Here is a 19,033-nt window from a genome sequence, read left to right on the forward strand (position 1 = left end):
TTTCTCAAGTAAAGTGCTCAACTGACCATATTAGTAATTTTTATGTTTGATTACGAGGTTCTAAATGAGGATTATTCTTTACGACCGCATGCGGTTCACCTCATCCGAGATTCCAATTTCCCAACTTAAACTTTCTTGAGCTATTATTTCGTATTTACATGTCTTTTTAATTTATACTTTGTAAATTGTATTTTATCCTGTATATACATTGCATATTTATTTTGTTGCGTATTGTATGTTTATTTCACCTTTCTAGCACATAATTTTTAGTTTTTACTGTATTAATTGTTATGACCTCCTCACTCCACGCTGTCAAGCTTCTCGATATTTTTTTTCATGATTTGCTCGCATGGTCACCTCCCTCCCCATCATCTTCTCCAACCTCTTTGAATTCTACGGCCCAGACTGTTTCACGTTATGCGCCCTTGTGGCTCTATTTTAGAGAGTCGGAAACATTGCGATTCTGCGCGATACCAGTCCAGAACGAAGGAACGTATGAGCAGTGTCTTGTGGTGATAAAAGCAAGATAATAAAAAATAATTTATCAGTTTGGTATCAGGTGTATAAATTATTCAGTAGATGTAAAATCAGAGATGAACTTTTTTTTTCGGTTTGAGTTTCATTTTTCGTTGCTTTTTGATTTTCGGTTTGAGTTACATGTCGCGCAAAAAGGCGGTTATGGAACCAAATTATTGGCCACATAAATTTTTGCTAATAAACGAGTGTTTCTACAACATGGAAGTGTTTTATTTAAGGCACGAAGTTAAGAATTCTTTCACACGCTTTATTATCAAAAATAATGAGCGTTGCGCATGGTGAAGTATTATGAGTATGTTAAAACGAAACGCTGCTCTCAGAATCTTACCCTTTCTCTCTTTTTGGGGATAAGTGGAACCAGCAAAACAATTGCTGATAGTTCGGTTACTGGACGTCCGCATTTGGGACAGTGTATTGCATAATTACAAAGAAAAAGAAACACTGTTACTGTTACCGGCAAAGTTTTAAATTCGGCATTCTATAGAATGCCTAAGCATTGTACATAATGTCTGAAACTAGGCGGCAGTGTATGAAACGATTCACATTTCGCACATTTCCTAAGCATTCTATAGAATGCCAAATGAGAAACCGGCAAAGTATGAAATGCATCTCCGACTCATTTCGAATCATAAAATTAATAGTCGATGGTGGATAAAACCAGCATGATAATGACATATTTATCGAAGATATTTCTGTTTCTGCTATCTGTTGTGCGTGTTTAAAGCAAATGAGTGATACACTTGCATGCAAAAGGCATCGTCAAAGAATTTCATACCTTCTGTGGCCATGCTAGTACAGACGATTAAATTGATATTTTTTGCACCATTTGTTTCAAAACTGAAAATGCTATTCAAGGTAAAATAAATTTTAAAATCAGTCTGTAAATACAAGCCGAAAAAATGAATTCGAAAAAAAAAAAAAAAAAAAAAAAAAATCCTTCTGCTTCTTTGGAAACTACTGTGCGAGTTCCTATTCCTCATGTCGACAAGGGTCGAGGTGGTTCCCACAATACATTGGCATTTGTAATTAGTGTGATTGAGGATGGTTTCTACATACCTGAATCTTCTGAAGGAATTTTAAAACAAGTATATGCGAGATCACAATTCACTTTATACCCAAGAACTTGCTTCGCACTGAAAATATTCAGGACCAAGGAATTCCTCTCTGGTCAGTTGGAATTGCTGTCCAGTGTCAGCGAACAAGGAATCTTCAAATGTATGTGTAAAAGAAAGTCCCAAAATATGAAATGTCTTTGCATGAAAAATGGATTTCAAAATGTCATTGACGCCTACCATGTTGCAAAAAGCAGGTTAATTTTAATTTCTTATTTTTTATACGAAAATTTTGTTTCTCTTAATAAGAAAGACATAAATTTTGTTTTGTACAACTTTTTTTCTTTGCGTATTTTGAATAATTTTTTAATGACACACTCTTTTTTTTTTTCTTTCTTTCCAGAATAACATTTGTATTTTCGAGGAATGCACGTCATTTATATATATTAGCCTTATCAAGACCTTATTTCACACTTCCCATTCTATAGAATGCTTAGGTATTATATAAAATGCCTAGGGGAAGTATGTAATAATTCTCATACTTCGCCTCAAAAACGTCCGGCATTATATACAATGCTTAGGCATTCTATACAATGCCGGCGTTTCATACTTTGCCGGTCAAATTACTATTAAAATTTTAGTGTCCCAGTTTCATTGATCCGAAATATGAGGCGCACTGACTTTAAGACGAAACCTCACATTGCTTACATCCACTTTAATAATATCTCATACTTATACATCAATCTCACATTCACCACACATTTTTTTTAGTAGCCATAGGCACATGAAGATAAAATTTCTAAGATAAATTTAGTGAAATATAAAGTGCACAGTCAATTACATAAGCATATTGAAACTGCCAATTTTAACATACAGTATTATGCTCAGTTTTACCAATAATATAAACATAAAGAACCTATCAATTGAATAATAAATGCATTTAATCCTTAAGTGGTATGCAGTGAAAGGAAGTCAGCAAAACAATGCTTTATTTAAAGATAATAGTATACATAAATACTATTTAGCTTTCTTACTATTTAACATAGCATGAAATCGGCTATTAAATACTGAGAGTCAACTAAGAACATCTACAATTTTTTTTCAAATACACTTCACGTAACTGCAATTAAAGACTGGATAAAAAATTAAGCTAGCGTTCAAATTTCGATATAACCTGTTTGCATTCATTTCACTTAATGCCTCTTCTTATATTTTTAAGTCAAAGACACATGCGAGTTATACTTGTATATTAAAACTACTGAATGCAAATTCAGCATCTTAGATAACTAGAAAAAGCTTCATCTCTTCATGCAGTCAATTCCAATTTATATGAAAAAAATACATTGTAACTATCATATGTAGAAACCTTTGCACTGACATAACTCAGCAGGGGTGAAACACTAGATTTTTTTTTTTTTTTTTTTTTTTACTCTTGTTTATAAAGAGAGAAAGAATTCGTCAAATGCATACTTATCGTCCCATTGTCCTATTTAGAGAACAGTTAGAAAACAATGCGCTAAAACTCACCTAATAACAATATACCTTTCTTTAACCACCAGGATGATAATGTAAGAGTACTTTCACATACAAAATGCCCAGCCGAGTGTCCAAAGTAAACTGAAAACGAATTCTGCAACTGCAAAGAGATGATACAAACCACGCCCACTAATGCGATGAATACGTAAACTGTCCAAATGAAGGTGGAGGGGGGCGAGACGCTAGCAGATGCTAATACATATCCCTACATATTCCAGCTGGCAAAATATTCGCACCAAGCGAATGCTAATTTCCACATGCTATGTTTCAGCTGTTCTTTAAATAGGACAGTGGGATAAAATGGGTTAAATATGTAGATATTACCTGTCAAATAAAAACATTTTTTATTTTAACATTTATTTAAAAATGAATTATGTGCACATAATTCACTCAAAATTCTAGATGACATACTTTTTTTTCGCAGCTTAGTTGTTGAAACAGTCACTGCATACCACTGGATTCTTACACACATACACACATTACAACAAACATTTCGTTATAGAAGGATAAACCAGTATATAAAACATCAAATATGAAGTATGCTTTCCATATAGAGAAGTTGCATGAGATCCTCAAAAACTGAACCATTTAGACAACAAAGTTGGTTAAATTTTATTTATAGGAACAAAATTAATACTGCAGCTTTAAATAATAAAACTTAATTAAAATACAATGTTGGCTTTAATGAAAACATAGTTAATATCAGAAGTTAAAAACTGTAGAAATTAAATAAGCAAAAACATGAAAAAGATTCAATTTAAATGCAGAACTAACTACTTTACCATAATAATTAAAATTGTAGGGAAAGATAACTGCTTTATTTATCTAATTGTGGAAAATCATTCAAGTAATTAAACTGCAATACTGTTTGTTCACAGAACTTTTTCATCTTGCATCTTTAATAAACAATAATTCATGCATAATTACATATACAGACAGTCCCCCCACCTTACGAACTTTCACAGATACAAACAAACCTGTTCTCAAAGTATGAAATTTGTTCAGATTCAAAATGAAAATAAATAAATGGAATGCAGCAAACTAAGCTACATGATGCTTTCTGCACTAAGACAGTGAAAGCAACACGAACCATGTTTTCTTTACATTGCTTTCAGTCACACTCTTTGTTTTTAATCATGAAATATTTGCAAATAAATAACTTAAAAATGATTGGTGAAGAGGCAAAATCAAATGCTGATCATGACAGAGCAAAAATAAACGTGTCAAAAGTGAAACGTGTCAAAGTAGCCGATACTTATCAGGTCGAAAAAAACGTAATGTGATGGAGAAGACAGAAAAACCTCTTTTGAAAAGGATACAGCATGAAACTCAAAATCATAAGCTTCTCTATCTTACTATCATTTAAGAAAAGGCGAAGCTTTTATTTGAAGATATATGAGCAAAATGTGGCTCAACTTCTGATGATTAAACGTTCAGTGCCAGTTATGGGTCTTAGTCGATTGAAGAAACGCTCTGATTGCTTGCTGTAAGAGAAGAAGCTTATATGATGATATAGTTGCCGTTGAAAAATTCAAAGGAATGCGCCGGATTCCAAGGAAATTATATCAGCTGGTGGCTATAATGCGCAGCAAATATTTAATGTGGATGAGACAGGTCTTTTCAATAACAAAATTTCAGAGAAATCTACGTCAGTCAAGAAGAAAAGAGGATGTTTAATTTTTAAAGTATGAAAGGTTAAACTGACTTCCTTGCTGGAAATTCTAAACTGAAGCCTGAATTAGTTTATCATGCTCCAAATCCAAGGGCATTGAAAAACATCCCATCCTGTCAGAATTGATGAATCGGAAGGCTTGGGTGGCATATGCAATATCTGAGGTTCTAATGCCATTTCATTCTATAGGCGAAACTGTTCTTTTAACAGAAAGCGACTCTTTTCAAGATTCTCCTGATCTTCGATCACCTAGCCATATGTAAGATTTAAATGACTTCCATTACAATGCTGTGTTTCTACTACCTAATACAACACTGATTTTAAAACCAATGGACTAAGATGAGATTGCCAATTTAAAAAATATTATGCAAGCAATACATATCACAGGCACTTAACATTGACAAAAAAACCTGATACTCGTTTGAACTGCAATATTTATGCAGAACATGATGCATGGGGAGATAAAAGTACACATGAATGGCATTTACAAAATTATGTGGACATACCTTGTTCATGACTATCGCAGTTTCAATAAAGGTAATAAAAGAAAGAAAGTCCTTGTGGGTTTGTCTATATTATCTGGAAACATGATTTAAACCTACAGGAGATGTATTTCAAAGAATAGCTAGACTCCCATGGAGAAGAATCGGCAAAAGAAGACCTGATGCATCTTGAAGGGCAACACTGACAGGCGGAGGAAGAACCTACCCCAACTAAAAAGTTCAATACAAAGTTAATGGCAGGTGCATTTTACAAGCATGAAGACAGCCTTATTCTTTTTAAGAAAACCAAGATCCAAATTCTATGACGTTTGCTTAAGCCTGCCGCTAACAATAATATACAGTGATCTTCCTGTCTTACAAAAAAAAAAAAAGTTCAGACAAGTTTAGTCATTTATTTAAGAAAGATATTTCAGAAATCAGTGTTTCAAACCCATCTATCATGCCAACTCTTTCCACTTTTCAGGTTTATCAGTGGTCGAATAATCAAGGTGCTCAGCACAAGTGCTTTGCCTCAGGTTCAACTCCAGACAAATGGGCTGGCTGTCTGAATGGATATCTTCATGTTTTTCTCTATGTTTAAAAACAGATATGAACGAGTTTTCTTAGAAAGTACTCCAGGAATGTATTCTTTTCCTTAGGCAGATAGCCCTTGCATGTTTTGCCGTAACTAAACTAGCCGTCCACCTATCATGAGCATCCTCATCAGAAATGTCCCCTTCACTTGTTGATTTGCCTTCTGAGGGCAAGTCAGATGTTAATTCCTTTTTCCTCCATTCACACATACCTCAAAGATGACAATCCAAGGTATGTACCGTATAATACAGAAATTATTTATTTATTATTTGTTTATTTATAAAGCATTTATTTAAAATGCATCATTTATTTGTTTTAGAAATTTTAATTCTTTCTTTGATAGTGTTTATAGCACTTACCTCATAAAAATCGTTAGGAGTTATGCATAGTGAACCCAATAACATTTTTTGAACAAATTTTCATGGTATGAATGGTCTTACAGAATGCAACTCATTCGTAAGGTGGAGTGAATAAGTACATATACATTTAATTTTACACTTACAAAATATTAGTTGATCTACGCAATATATAAACATTTCACTACAGTTTTTAGTAAATATTTTGAAGCTACATAAACACAATTTATTTAGGCCTAAGTGACAAAATCTGAATGGGGTAACATACATATTCCAATATAAATATAAAACAGGAACTATTAAAAGATACACTTTAACGAGAAAAGGGATATATGGAATACGGAAAAAAATACACCTATTAATAATTTTCATAACTATCTTACAAGATAATTCAGAAACAGTCGTGACATAGCTGCTGAAACAATGCTTGATAATATATTTGCATGTGTGTATAAACATTTATATATATATGCACATATAGGTATGAAAAAAGTGTTTCAGAAAGACTGCATGGCTAAATAACTTGAATAATTGATTGTAGACTCCTGTTTCCAGATTAAAAAATGGAATAAGATAAAACTTTCAGACTACACAGTTTTAATTAAAAATATGCAAAACTTATATTTATATGGATTCTTACCACATAAAAGTCAATGAGAAAAACATTTTGCACACCCTATTACATTAATTCCCTACCCCCCGCAAATTCCAAATTATACAAGATATCAATAATACAATTTTTAGGGAGAATATACAAATGTTGGCAAAAGACAGCAAGAAGTATTAAGCCACTAAATACCAATTTCTAAAAGATGTTTTACATCAGGAAAATATCAGTTAAGGCACACTGGTTCCATATTACATTTGAATAAATATTAGTCAAATTTTATATCTAATGAAACCTAATTTTTATATGATCTTTAAATCATCATTGCTTTTTTTTTTTTTTTTTTTTTTTGGATACAGAGCAGTTTGTCACACAATTCCGAAATTTTCTTCAGGGTCCATTCAACATATTATGTGCCAACTACTTTCTCTAAAACATCATTAGCATGATTCAGAGCAACTGACTCACTGAAACTTCCTTCGTAGTGGGCACATAAGAAATATCTCATCAAAACTGGCACATCCAAAAGCTTACCTTATTCGATTTATTGGAAACACAAATCTACCCCAATATGTATTTAGTTTTACACTTTTTTAAAAGCCTTCAAGTATATATCATTTCAAAATGCAATTAGAAAGCAAAACACAAATTAACAACTGCTTTTCAGAAAAAGCAAAAAAAAAGATGCAACATCAAAACAATCTATTTTCCATGAAAAGTACTTACTGTTTTAAGTATTTTCCTTAGAGAATAGAGCTAAGAGCTAGCACTGGATACTAACAAGAACCTGGACATTATTTAATCTCTATTTTTAAAGAATGATGAAATTTAACTTTTGTAACACAATAAAAAATCACTTGCCAAATGGAAAGAACATATGCTTATCACCATAGCAGGACATCAATAATAGGAGCAAATAATAGCAATCTTGTCAAAGGCTATCTAAAAATTATTCAAGAAATTGTCACCGATTTTATACTGATTTGCTTCATGTTTAACCCTTTGGCTTATCTTGCTGGCTCAAAGCCAGGCACCATTATCAAACAGTTTGTTTGTTTATCTGCTAAATGCTTACTGATGCAACTGGAATGAATTTTTTTTCCCAGATCTAGCACATGACATTAGCATTGTATAACCATAAAAACTCCGAAGAACTGATTTATCAAATGGTAAATTACAGCACCAATAATTTTGCACATGTGATCATATCATATATCATATATTACACAAAGAGTTAATTCAGAAGGAAATGGCTCATGTTCTTTTTAATGAAAAATTGATACCAGAAAAAATGTATCACTCATGAAAATTGCTTGCACATTCCTTTATCTTGTGCAAAACGCTTGGACATTTTAACCTACCAAAATCACTGATAGTGACTCTAAAACATTCTACCATTAAAAAAGGAAATGATGTAAACACTTATTTGATTCACATTGCTGACTTTACTGGGATAAACAAAGAAATAAAAGAATTAGTTAATAAGCAACAGGACAAATACCTCTCAAAGATTTTCTCATAACAGAGATCCTAATGGAAATCTACTCTACTACTACTAGTCTTTGGGAAGACAGCAGTCAAGTTCCAGAAATGTTATTTTAAAACATTTCATTGGCAATTTCACCCACAGCAACAAAGTTATAGCTAAGACAGGGCTTTAGCTGTCAAAAGTGCTCTGAACTCTTTTTCTATTAATGCTATTGTCAGTGTACCTGGATGACAATAAAGAGATTTCAGCACCTGCTCGTTCCCTTACAATTCATTTTTTAAAGTCAGTTGTAGCAGAACCATCTCTTGTAAAAATTAACAACAAAATGCAGCTTTGGAAAAGAATCAATAAGGCAATACTTAAGAAAAATGAGTTACAATTATCTCAGTAATATGTGGCACAGTATAATATGAACATATAACAAGCAAAATACAAAAATTAAGTAGGTAATCTTAAAAAGGGAGGAACTATCTATATGTAAATTAATCATGTCACATGATCTGCACTTACATAAAGGAACTGAAGAATAGATATTGTATGTATTAAAATAAAGCTGACAGTCCTTAAAAAAAAAAAAAAAAAAAAAAAAAGAAGTTTTTGCATATTTATGCCATCTTGTTTTTGGTTCAATCACTTAATGACAATTCACTTTCATTATTTTCCTTATGTTGAAAGCCTGATGAACAGAATTTTGGACTTTTATTGAGTTTCTTAAGATTTCAAACAAATTTAAATTTCTTATATTTGTCTACCAGCCTCAGTTTGATATTATTCTACATTACTGATATTGTTTGTCTGTATAATACCAGTATTCTGAAAGTTTAATTGTGGATAAATTGAATTATAAGCATCCCCATTGTTGCTGTAAGGTTGGATGGCATGCTTGAGCATACATACCTGTTCCAGATGATCTGGAATAAGATACAGTACAAAGTCCGTAATACGGACTCGTCGGGACTTTGGCGATTCCAGATTAGGGTTTTTCTGGATTATAGATCATCAATTTAAATCTGGTAAGATGGCATGCAGAAATTATACAATTAAAAATATGAAACCGTAATTTATGAAATAAAGAGCAATTATGATCTAAAGGGTATCAATATTTACAAAAAAAAAAAAAAAAAAAAAGCTTAATATTTATTTGTTTACTTTAGTAAACATTTCTATCAATGTAAGTTGTTTAAGTTGCTTCGTTTTTTGTGCTAATACTTTCTCTTTAATTCTATGAACAGACATAATTTCTTGTTCAGTTACAAAGTTCTACTGTTCAAGTACTGTAATTGCTGTGTCGAGAATACCGACTAACTTGTCAATTGAAATTTTTTCGTTTTCAATAATGTTTCCTGTTACCTTCTTCACTATCGGAAGCGCGCATGGGTAAACGCTTTACTGGCTTTATGCGCATGCATAGCGGACGCGCGCATCAAACACGCATGCATAAATGCTTTACGCGCATGCGTAAGTTTGTGGCTTTGAGGTCCGAATTATAGATCATTCTGGATAATGGACGTCCAGATTAGAGACTTTGTACTGTACTGGTAAGTGCTGCAAATGAATGATTGTAACATGTCACCATAAAAATATGACTGTAACTAAATGCATAACCCATTATGTTCTATTAAAATAATTATTTATCTTACTCGCAATATATTTTAAAATATAAAGGACTAGTTTATCCATAATTGATTTATATAACTCTTATTACATTAGTAATTCACAAACTCTTACACATGCAGACACAAGAATTTCAGTTACTACACATGGAGAAATGCAAGTTTTAATAGACAATGATTTGTGTATAGCAAACTGTAATATCAGTTTTAAACTTTATTGAACTAGTTGTTAGTTAAACAACTAATTCAATAATTAATACTTTTTAATTACAATTTAAAATTACTCCAAAAATTAAACCATTTATGTAATTTTGAAATTTATTTTTTAATTTTTTATAGACATATTTTTATAATTATGCTCATGATGAAATTTGATCTCTTACAAACAACTATCCTATCTATTAAATTCCTATTAGTCAACAACAGGTTTTCAATCATATTCCAAATTCTGTTAAACTGCTGGTAACTTCTTTTTCCATATAACTTTTGCTGTTAGTTTCTGCAATTCTTTTAATACTTTAAAAGTGAGTTTTTACACATTCCTGTATTAATGAAGTCAAATAGAATATCAGATCAAATTTTGGCATAATATACAAAAACTTTATCCCTTTGGAATTATAACAATCAGGACACTCTTCTATTTATGATTTTAGCACATAAGGTACAAATATGATTCTTCAGGAAAAATGCAATACATTCTAGCACTAATTTCAAGACTGATTTTTAAAGCAATTCAAATATTTGAGATGCAGTACTCTTAAAATTTAAGTAAATATTCTTAGGTAATAGCAAAACAAAAACAAAATGCAAGAATTTAGTCTGGAAAGGAAATTTTTAAAAATTTAAGAACTTAGCAAGAATGTCTATGACACATCAAACTAATTTGTCAGAATTAAATTATTCATAACAGCAATCAAAAACTTTTAATCACTCCAATACACATAAAATAATAATGTCAATTCAACATAAATTACTTGGAAAGTAAAACAAGAAACAACACAGAAGTAGCATAAGCTTCAACAAATGGCAAAGTAAAACAGCTGTTTCAGTTTTCAGATTAGGTAAACAATATATAATAGCCATTTTACAAACAAAAATGGAGTGACTCACAAAACTGAGCAAGTACCTTGCAAATAGATTTTGGAGGTCTTTCATACTGTTAAGAATTTTTTATTCTAATTTCATATTTATAAAAACAATGAACATGATGCATTACATTTAAATAAAAACAGTTTTATGCATTTTTTAATTTGTGATGGATGCATTTTTAGGAATTAATAAAGTAGTATCAAGGAAATGCGTAAGTGCTTGAAAATGAAACTCCACTTTAACTATCACATTTTGTTTTAGAATTAACACACTGATAAATTATTTTCAAACTTAATGTTACATAAGAGAGTTTGCATCTGCATTTTCCACGATGTCCAAAGTGAGCTCCAGAAAGGCAGGGACAAAGGGAGACAAATAAATCTGAAATTTTATGAACCAAATGGCAAAAGAACATCCTGTATAGGAAACAGCATGATCTGTACAATGAAGCCCGATTTGCATCTATAGAGTAATTTAGAAGTTCAAAAGAACTGGCCTACAGCTCTAACAAAAGATAAACAGATTTTGAGACAGCAAATAATTTTTGATATTCAGAAGTCTCCACATTGATGTGCTAAAAATTATACTGTGGGCATAAGCAAAAATAAAGAAAACTGTCTCCAAAATCCAGCAAACGCTAGATACAGCAGTTGCATAGCTCTAAAAAACTTTTATAAGCATAGCCAATAGAATAAAAAAGATTGAGCTCTAACAGAAACCATATTAAGACCCAAAATTTCTGAAAACATTATTTTCATAGACAGCAAACTTAACAATACTCAAAATGATGCTTATCATTATCTTTTGCAGAAGCTAATATTAAACTAAATCCTCCATTAAAGCACAATAATTCTGTACTTGACTGATTTGGTATGACAACCTAGACAAATCTAAAGCTAAAAAGCGTAAAAAACAGAAACTTGGTGTCTGTGATTGCATTATAAACAGGGAAATATACTTTGATATATGAAAAAAAAGCCTCAAAGAGAAAAAAAAAAAAAAAGAGAAGCCCAGAAATGTGGCTAGGAGTCACATATCCTTCTCCAACTGTATAAATTTTCATTCAAGCTTTACATCATTTAATTTTCAAAGTATTAAATGATTTAAAAAATGTACAGCTGTGTTTTCTAAACTGCAATAAAGGTAACTCCAGACACCTCTCCATTTTTCAGACATTGACAAAACAAAAAATTTGTGATGTAGTTCTAAAGAAGGCTGCACAAGATCATCAAGCAACAAGTAAAGCCCAAGTAACCAAAGAAGAGGCTGCACAAGATCATCATGCAACAAATAAAACCCATGTAACCAAGGAAGGCTTAAAAGAGATGCAGTACATGGAGATGGATAAAATATGTCAAAAGATTTATGAAAAACACTGCATATTCCATGCCAAAATGAAAGCTGTCATTCAGTCCAAATGTTATACAGCACAATATTGCCCATGCAAATATTATTTTAAATAGTAAATTTTACATAAACATACATTTTCTCAATTTTGTGGTATACTGTTTTCAATTGTTTAAATGTCACTCAACAAGAATAGTGGTTAAAATGACCCTGACTGCTGTACCAAAGGGCCCAGGTTTTAATCCCAGAGAAGACATGGACATTTCTGAATGCATAGGGTCTCTGTGACATGGGAGCACACAAAATCTGCAGCAGCCTGACAGTTCTCTTGAGAGGTTGTTGCTAGGAGATCTTTGGACCCATCACTCCCTAAGTGCTCTCCTTTAAAATTTGGGGTGTATCTGAGCAAACTTATACTGTCACCTACATAGAGCTAAAGGCTCTTGCCAATGACAGCCACAATCTTGACTCCTTGCCACGACGAATTTCATGGACATACTTTGATATCAGAGACCTGATCTGATGTTACTGTTGATCAGGTGGGATAAGCCACAAACAAAATCAAAACAATTGTTTGAATCAAGTGACTAATGCAGGTGAAATTATTTCGTTCAGATCTTAAAATTTTTAGAGTTCTGATAACTTACAAAATGGTATTTTCCATGTGTCAATGAAATAAAATACATGATGCAGAGTAGCCCCAGATGAAAAGAGAATTAAAAATGATAAAAAAATAAAAATATGATTTTTCACTCAATTTTATGAGCTACAATTAACACTTCAAATATTCTTTAGAAATGGCAAGTAATCAACTACAAACATAATTCAATTAGCCTGGGGTTTAATTACATAAGCTTGTAAAAATCTAGTGTCTATTTTTAATAATATTTTTACTTTTTGTTGCAATAAATGCTACATATTACAATTTTATGTCACAGTTTGTTATAAGCAGACATGATGAAACTGAATCACTTTCAACAAAATCTGTAATATTCCAAAAAAGATGTACTCACATTTCATAATGAGTGGATATAAATCATTTATCACATAAAATAAATTTGAAAAACATAGTTCACAAACATTAAGGGGCTCTGCATACAACACTAGTGAAAATCATTTCAGAACTAACCAGCTAGAAAATGTAAGTTCCATTATTCCATTCTGCAAATTCTATTTTACAATAATAAAAGAAAATAATAAAAAAAATTGCTTTAATATTTTTCTCCCATATTTTAGCAACATTACTGCTAAAAGTAATCAGTTTTATTGCAGATCTTACTCATCTATATGATTTTATTCATTTATCTCACTGATCATATGTAATTGAAACATTACAAAAAAACATACATAACAGATTTTGGTTTAATTTAATGGGTAATTTGAACTTTCTCAACTGATAATGTAATTTAATCAATAATAACTTTTACTTTAAAGCAGGGCCAAAAGTATCAATAATCTAAAACAAATGCACCAAAATAAATTTCTAGATGACTTCCATTCAACAGGATATGGCCATTCAAACTGCAGAGATGTGATTCCTTATGGCCTCAAATTTGGCTGCAGTATAAATTATGGTAAGAGGCCAAACAATAAGCAGTTCTTCCTTATTTTTAGTATTTTAACTGAAAATCCATATTACATACAGAAAATCAGTAGTACCCCATTGGCCTTGAATACAGTTGAAACTTTCTGGATATGCCATCCATATAATCAGAAACTTGCATGCATGTTGTAACAAAAAGTTAAGTATTTCTTAAAAAAAAAAAAAAAAAAGAGAGAGAGAGAGAGAGAGAGAAATCTAGCAAAATACAGCATGACCAAATTTTTGAACTTCAACCTTTCCAATAAATGCTAAAAATAAACACAGTACAAGCCACTTATTAAAATCACCTCTGTTCCAAACATATTTCAGTTTATTAAGCAGCTACGTTTAATAGACAACAGTTTGTATATTGCAAACTGTGACATTAGTTTTAAACTTTAGAATAAAGTATTAACTAACAACTAATTCAATAACTGATCCTTAAATAATTTTAAATTAAATTATTTATGCATTTTTGAAATTCAATTTTTAGTTTTTATAAAAATATTTATATATTTATGTTCTTGATCATATTTAATTTATTGCAAACAACTATTCTATCTGTTTGAGTCCTATTGTTCAAGAACAGTTTTCAACTGTATTCTAAATTTTGTAAAGCAGCTGGTCACTTTTTTGATCAATACCTTGTAGAGACATTAGGTATTTTTGGAAGCAGGCAAGATGAAAAATTAGCAACGCCTTCGCCGGGAATTGAACCACGGATCTCTGGAATACATGCCCAGCGTGCAGACCACCACACCACAAAGGCATTGCAAGAAGGTGGGAGAAATACCCTATAACCTTTCAGTTCAAGAGTTTTTCTTAGAATTTATGGTGCTTTTCTATATTCTATCGATGCTGGCATATCAATTTTTCCATATAACTTTCACTGTTAGTTTCTGCAATTCTTTTAATTTTTTACAGTCAATTTTTACACGGTCTCAATATTTTTTAGAATAACATATATTATAAAAATGAATTTTCACTGATGTCATTAGCTATAGCTTGGAATTTACCTCAAGATTTTTCTACATAAAAGCCACATATTCAAAAACAGTTTTTAACAGATTTTAAAAGTTTTACCCCTTGCATTAATTATAACATATATGGTCTGTAGCAGGGCTATCAATGTACTAATGTCCTTCATAATGTTTGCATTTTCACAAAATTTAATTCTGTTTATCAATTTTCTCCAGTCTGTCACTTATTCTATAACACCCTGGACTAAAGGCTGGATGTTAGAAACTGTACCAGAGGTGTGTGTGTTGCACAATTACCTTAGTCAAGTTATTTTTCTATTTTTCAGACAGCTGTCCCACTTCATAAGAAAATCAGTAAACATACTCTTGTTGCTATAGTTAAGTTAGAGGTAAAATTTTTACTCCATTCAAACATGAAGGTTTTCTTAATTGTTGGATTCATACTGCATGTTAATAACACAGTAATTCATTCCTTTAATTGTTACGCTAGCTGTTGTTTGATTTTTAAATGGTAATGTACATTCTGATAATGTTCTATAACGCAGCCCAGTTTCGTATGCATCAATTTTGCACGGTTTTCTCTCATTTAACAGTCTAAGTAAAATGTCTTTTATCCCAATACCAGCCACATGATGATAATCACCTTTCTTCCCACCATACAAGTTTCTGATGAGCAATGTTGGATTTCCCTTTCTCTTAACTTGTGAGCTATCTGCCATTTGACACAAAATTCTCTCCTAGCATTTAGTTAGTAGAAAAAGCTCTAAAAACAAAAACACTTTATAGTTTTACAACTTCAAGCTACTCTAGAAAAGCATTTACTTTCTTAAGAGATTTTCATTTTTATTAGTTTTTCATTGATTATAATTCCTTGTTTAAGTAAATTTCATCATGCTGTTTTGGAAAATTCCTAATTTAAAGGTAGTTGTTCTCTGGCTATAATTATGAAGAATATCCAAAATCTTTTATCTATTTATTTTCTTCTTTTAGACTTACATCTTTTCACTTGGCACATTTATCATTTTATGAGTTAAGCACACAATAAATTTTAGCCAGCAGAAAGAGAGCCCTTTGTCTCTTTAGTCTATCTGTCACTTCATGATTAAGCATGACCAATATTTGCTCTTTTTTTTTCAGTTATTACTTCCTTTGCATTCAAAGATGTTAATGTACAATAATATTAAGACGCATTTCATGAACTTTTCTGAACATAATATTCTACCAGAAAAGAACGATTCTGAATATGCAAACTTTAAAAGATGGGACACTGAAATAGCAGTTCCACCCCTTATCAATTGGTATTCCAGAAGAAACCCTCACTCATTTACAATGCCCTTAGAGGGTTGTGTTTGTTAACCTTAAGATAAGAAAATGCTACTTACTTAAGTCCAGTGTGGATAAGAAAAACTCTGAAAACGGTGTATCCAAAATATAAGGATGGAAATAGGAAAATTTCATTCAAACCTATTTTACTGAAGCATTACATAATTATACAATAAAAACCATGGTTCATAATATGTTAAACAGGTGAACCATGAAATGTTTTAATAGGTATAAATAAGTAAGCTATTTTCACACAGAATGATCACTCTTTTTGCCAAACTCAGTATTATAAGTGGTGAAGATGTATTTAATAAACGGCATTCTTCTTAACATTACCGTACATTAACACTGCATTTTGGCTATTGATTAGGATACATTTCGTTTGGTTCCTGGAAATCTGAATGCAATCATTAACCAGTGAGTTTCATAAGTGGTGGGCACTGTAATGTTATTTCTGTTCTAAACATATCATGCCACAGATCAAGTTTTCAAATATGGTACTTCCATAGATGATAATAATTTGATACAAGATTAAATGACTAATCACAAAACATATATAAGCCTTACATAAATTTATAAATGCAAAATAATACACTGTTTTCAACTTATACTGAAATTTTTTCATCTAAATATTCATACGTTAACACTAAGGTAAGTTTTCAAGTATGTCATGCATTAATACAGCCCAAATTTAAGTTGCAAAAGAACATGGTATGAAAATTTGATTTTCTACTAACATCACCTAATTTTTCAATTGAGTAATTATACCAATTTTATTTACACTATCAAGTTACTCAGTACAGCATTCATATATTCTAAAACATATAGTGTGAATTTTATTTATTAAAAGAATCAAGTTTCATTATTTTCTCAGAATAAAAGGTATAGGCAGAATAGCTCAAATATGCAGTTAAGCATACTGTATAAAATATAGATTAACAGTTTTACTACATATATTAATGTAGCAGAATGTTGGTCCCACCATAATTCAGCTTTGTCAAATCCCTCAGAATGAAAATCAGATTGTTCACTCAAAATGTATTAAGAAATGACAGTGATTTTAAAATATTCTAACCCTAGTCTGCTTTGCCAAGATTAAATAATCAAGTCAAAGTTTTCATAGCTCAAATTCTTTTACAATGATGGTATATAAATTGCACAGATTCTAATACATAATTGAAGGGGAAAACAAAAAATCTGAAGTGTCAAAGCATTAAAGCAGCTTTAGTTTTAACTTCTAGCTGCTCTTTGTCATGCAAATTGTTGGAACTAAATTATAAATGCATGATGCAATCCTTATGAGTCTTGACAAATGTGCTTCATTATTAGTTTGACATATATTAGTCATATACATATTTATTCTCATTAAACAGCAACAGACTTTAGAACTGTGAAGCATACTAAGATGACAAATGCTATCATATTTTTATGAATGGTAGCAAATACAGACTCCTGATAATCAGATGCATGAGAAAAATTAACCATCCACATATGGCGGAAGAACAGGACTACACAAAAACGGCCACCACAAAAAGCACGTAAAGAATTAACCAATACCCATCTTAATTTAATAATGTTACTAAAAACTATCAGTCGATAGATTATTCAGCATATTCTGAATTTTATGGTATTTGAAACTTGAGGTTCCCTCTCCAAAGCACAACTGCTTACACCATAGTTTTAAATTATGCACTTTGAATGAGCCACAGAACATCCTCAAGCTGTTTTGAGAAAAGGGGTGGAATTTGCAAGTAGCAGAAACCAGATTACAATATAGATCCAGTCTCTCAATATCAATCGTGCAAGTTACTAGTTACTTTACTGTAGCATGAGTATGTTCTTTTGAAGTGCACGAGAGCAACTAGAATCTCCTCTGACATATGAAACATCTCAATGCAGATCCCTTTCTTCCATTAATGCTATTTTTCCATACAGTAAAGATCTGTACAGCACGTTACTGCAGCACTCAGGTGAACACAGACATAGAACTGGATTATGAACAATCTTGATTTCTAGTTATACTACTGAAATTCTATTGAACGAATCTCTCGAACAGGAGGGAAATCTCACTAAACACATTAGAGCAGCTGTACACTATTTGTTAAGTTGCCTAATGTTTCATCCCTTCAGTTTTTATTACAACATTTGCTTAAAAAATGATGTACAGCTTTAAAATTTACCATTATCTAACAAACTATTAAAAGAATGAGCAATTAGCAACAATAACAATATCACAAATAGCACAAAAGCAACACAGAAATATAATCCTTACCACCATCTATCAACAAATACAGTTACAATTATTACAATACATAAAAATCATAACATTAATTCCTTAACATTCATTTATAAAATCCATTTTAAAAATGGTGAGATGCATCAAAAGACCAAGAGATCTTAAGTTGCTTCTAGAGTTAGAGGACGGTCACGTATTTCTGGTACTCTGAATGGTATATCAAGATGCAAGAAAATATCCGCCTCTGATGGAGTTGCCAAAACTTCATAAACAAGTCCACGATCCTAAGAAAAGAGGAAATTGTTAAATACTATTTTCACTCTCAAATTACACAATAATGAGCTAAAAAAGAGCAGGCTAAATAAATTTAAATTTTCAAACTACTAGCTTACAAAACTATTTTTAATGAGAAAAGAGTATCTTTTTAGATCTACCAATAATAATTACCTATTACTTAAACTATGCAAACAAGCACAGTTAATATGTCTAAAAATTAAAAAAAAAAAAAAAAAAAAAAAAAAAAAAAAAAAACCCTCTT

The 19,033-nt window shown here is 31.3% G+C and overlaps 1 protein-coding gene across 2 annotated transcripts in view; it reads right to left on the reverse strand.

Annotated features, from left to right (window-relative positions):
• Positions 1-2,289: 2,289 nt before the first annotated feature.
• Positions 2,290-19,033, reverse strand: part of LOC118198632 (uncharacterized) — a 121,416-nt gene continuing 104,672 nt past the window's right edge. For both annotated transcript variants that reach the window (XM_085809405.1, XM_085809404.1), the window contains one exon: positions 2,290-18,779. In XM_085809405.1, the coding sequence (XP_085665531.1) occupies positions 18,657-18,779 (123 nt within the window). In that variant the 3' untranslated portion in view covers positions 2,290-18,656. The remainder of the gene's footprint in view (positions 18,780-19,033) is intronic.

This window comes from Stegodyphus dumicola, chromosome X2 (genome assembly GCF_044657685.1).
Source record: "Stegodyphus dumicola isolate Sdum_Otavi_A_Nest chromosome X2, ASM4465768v1".
Taxonomy (NCBI): Eukaryota; Metazoa; Arthropoda; class Arachnida; order Araneae; family Eresidae; genus Stegodyphus; species Stegodyphus dumicola.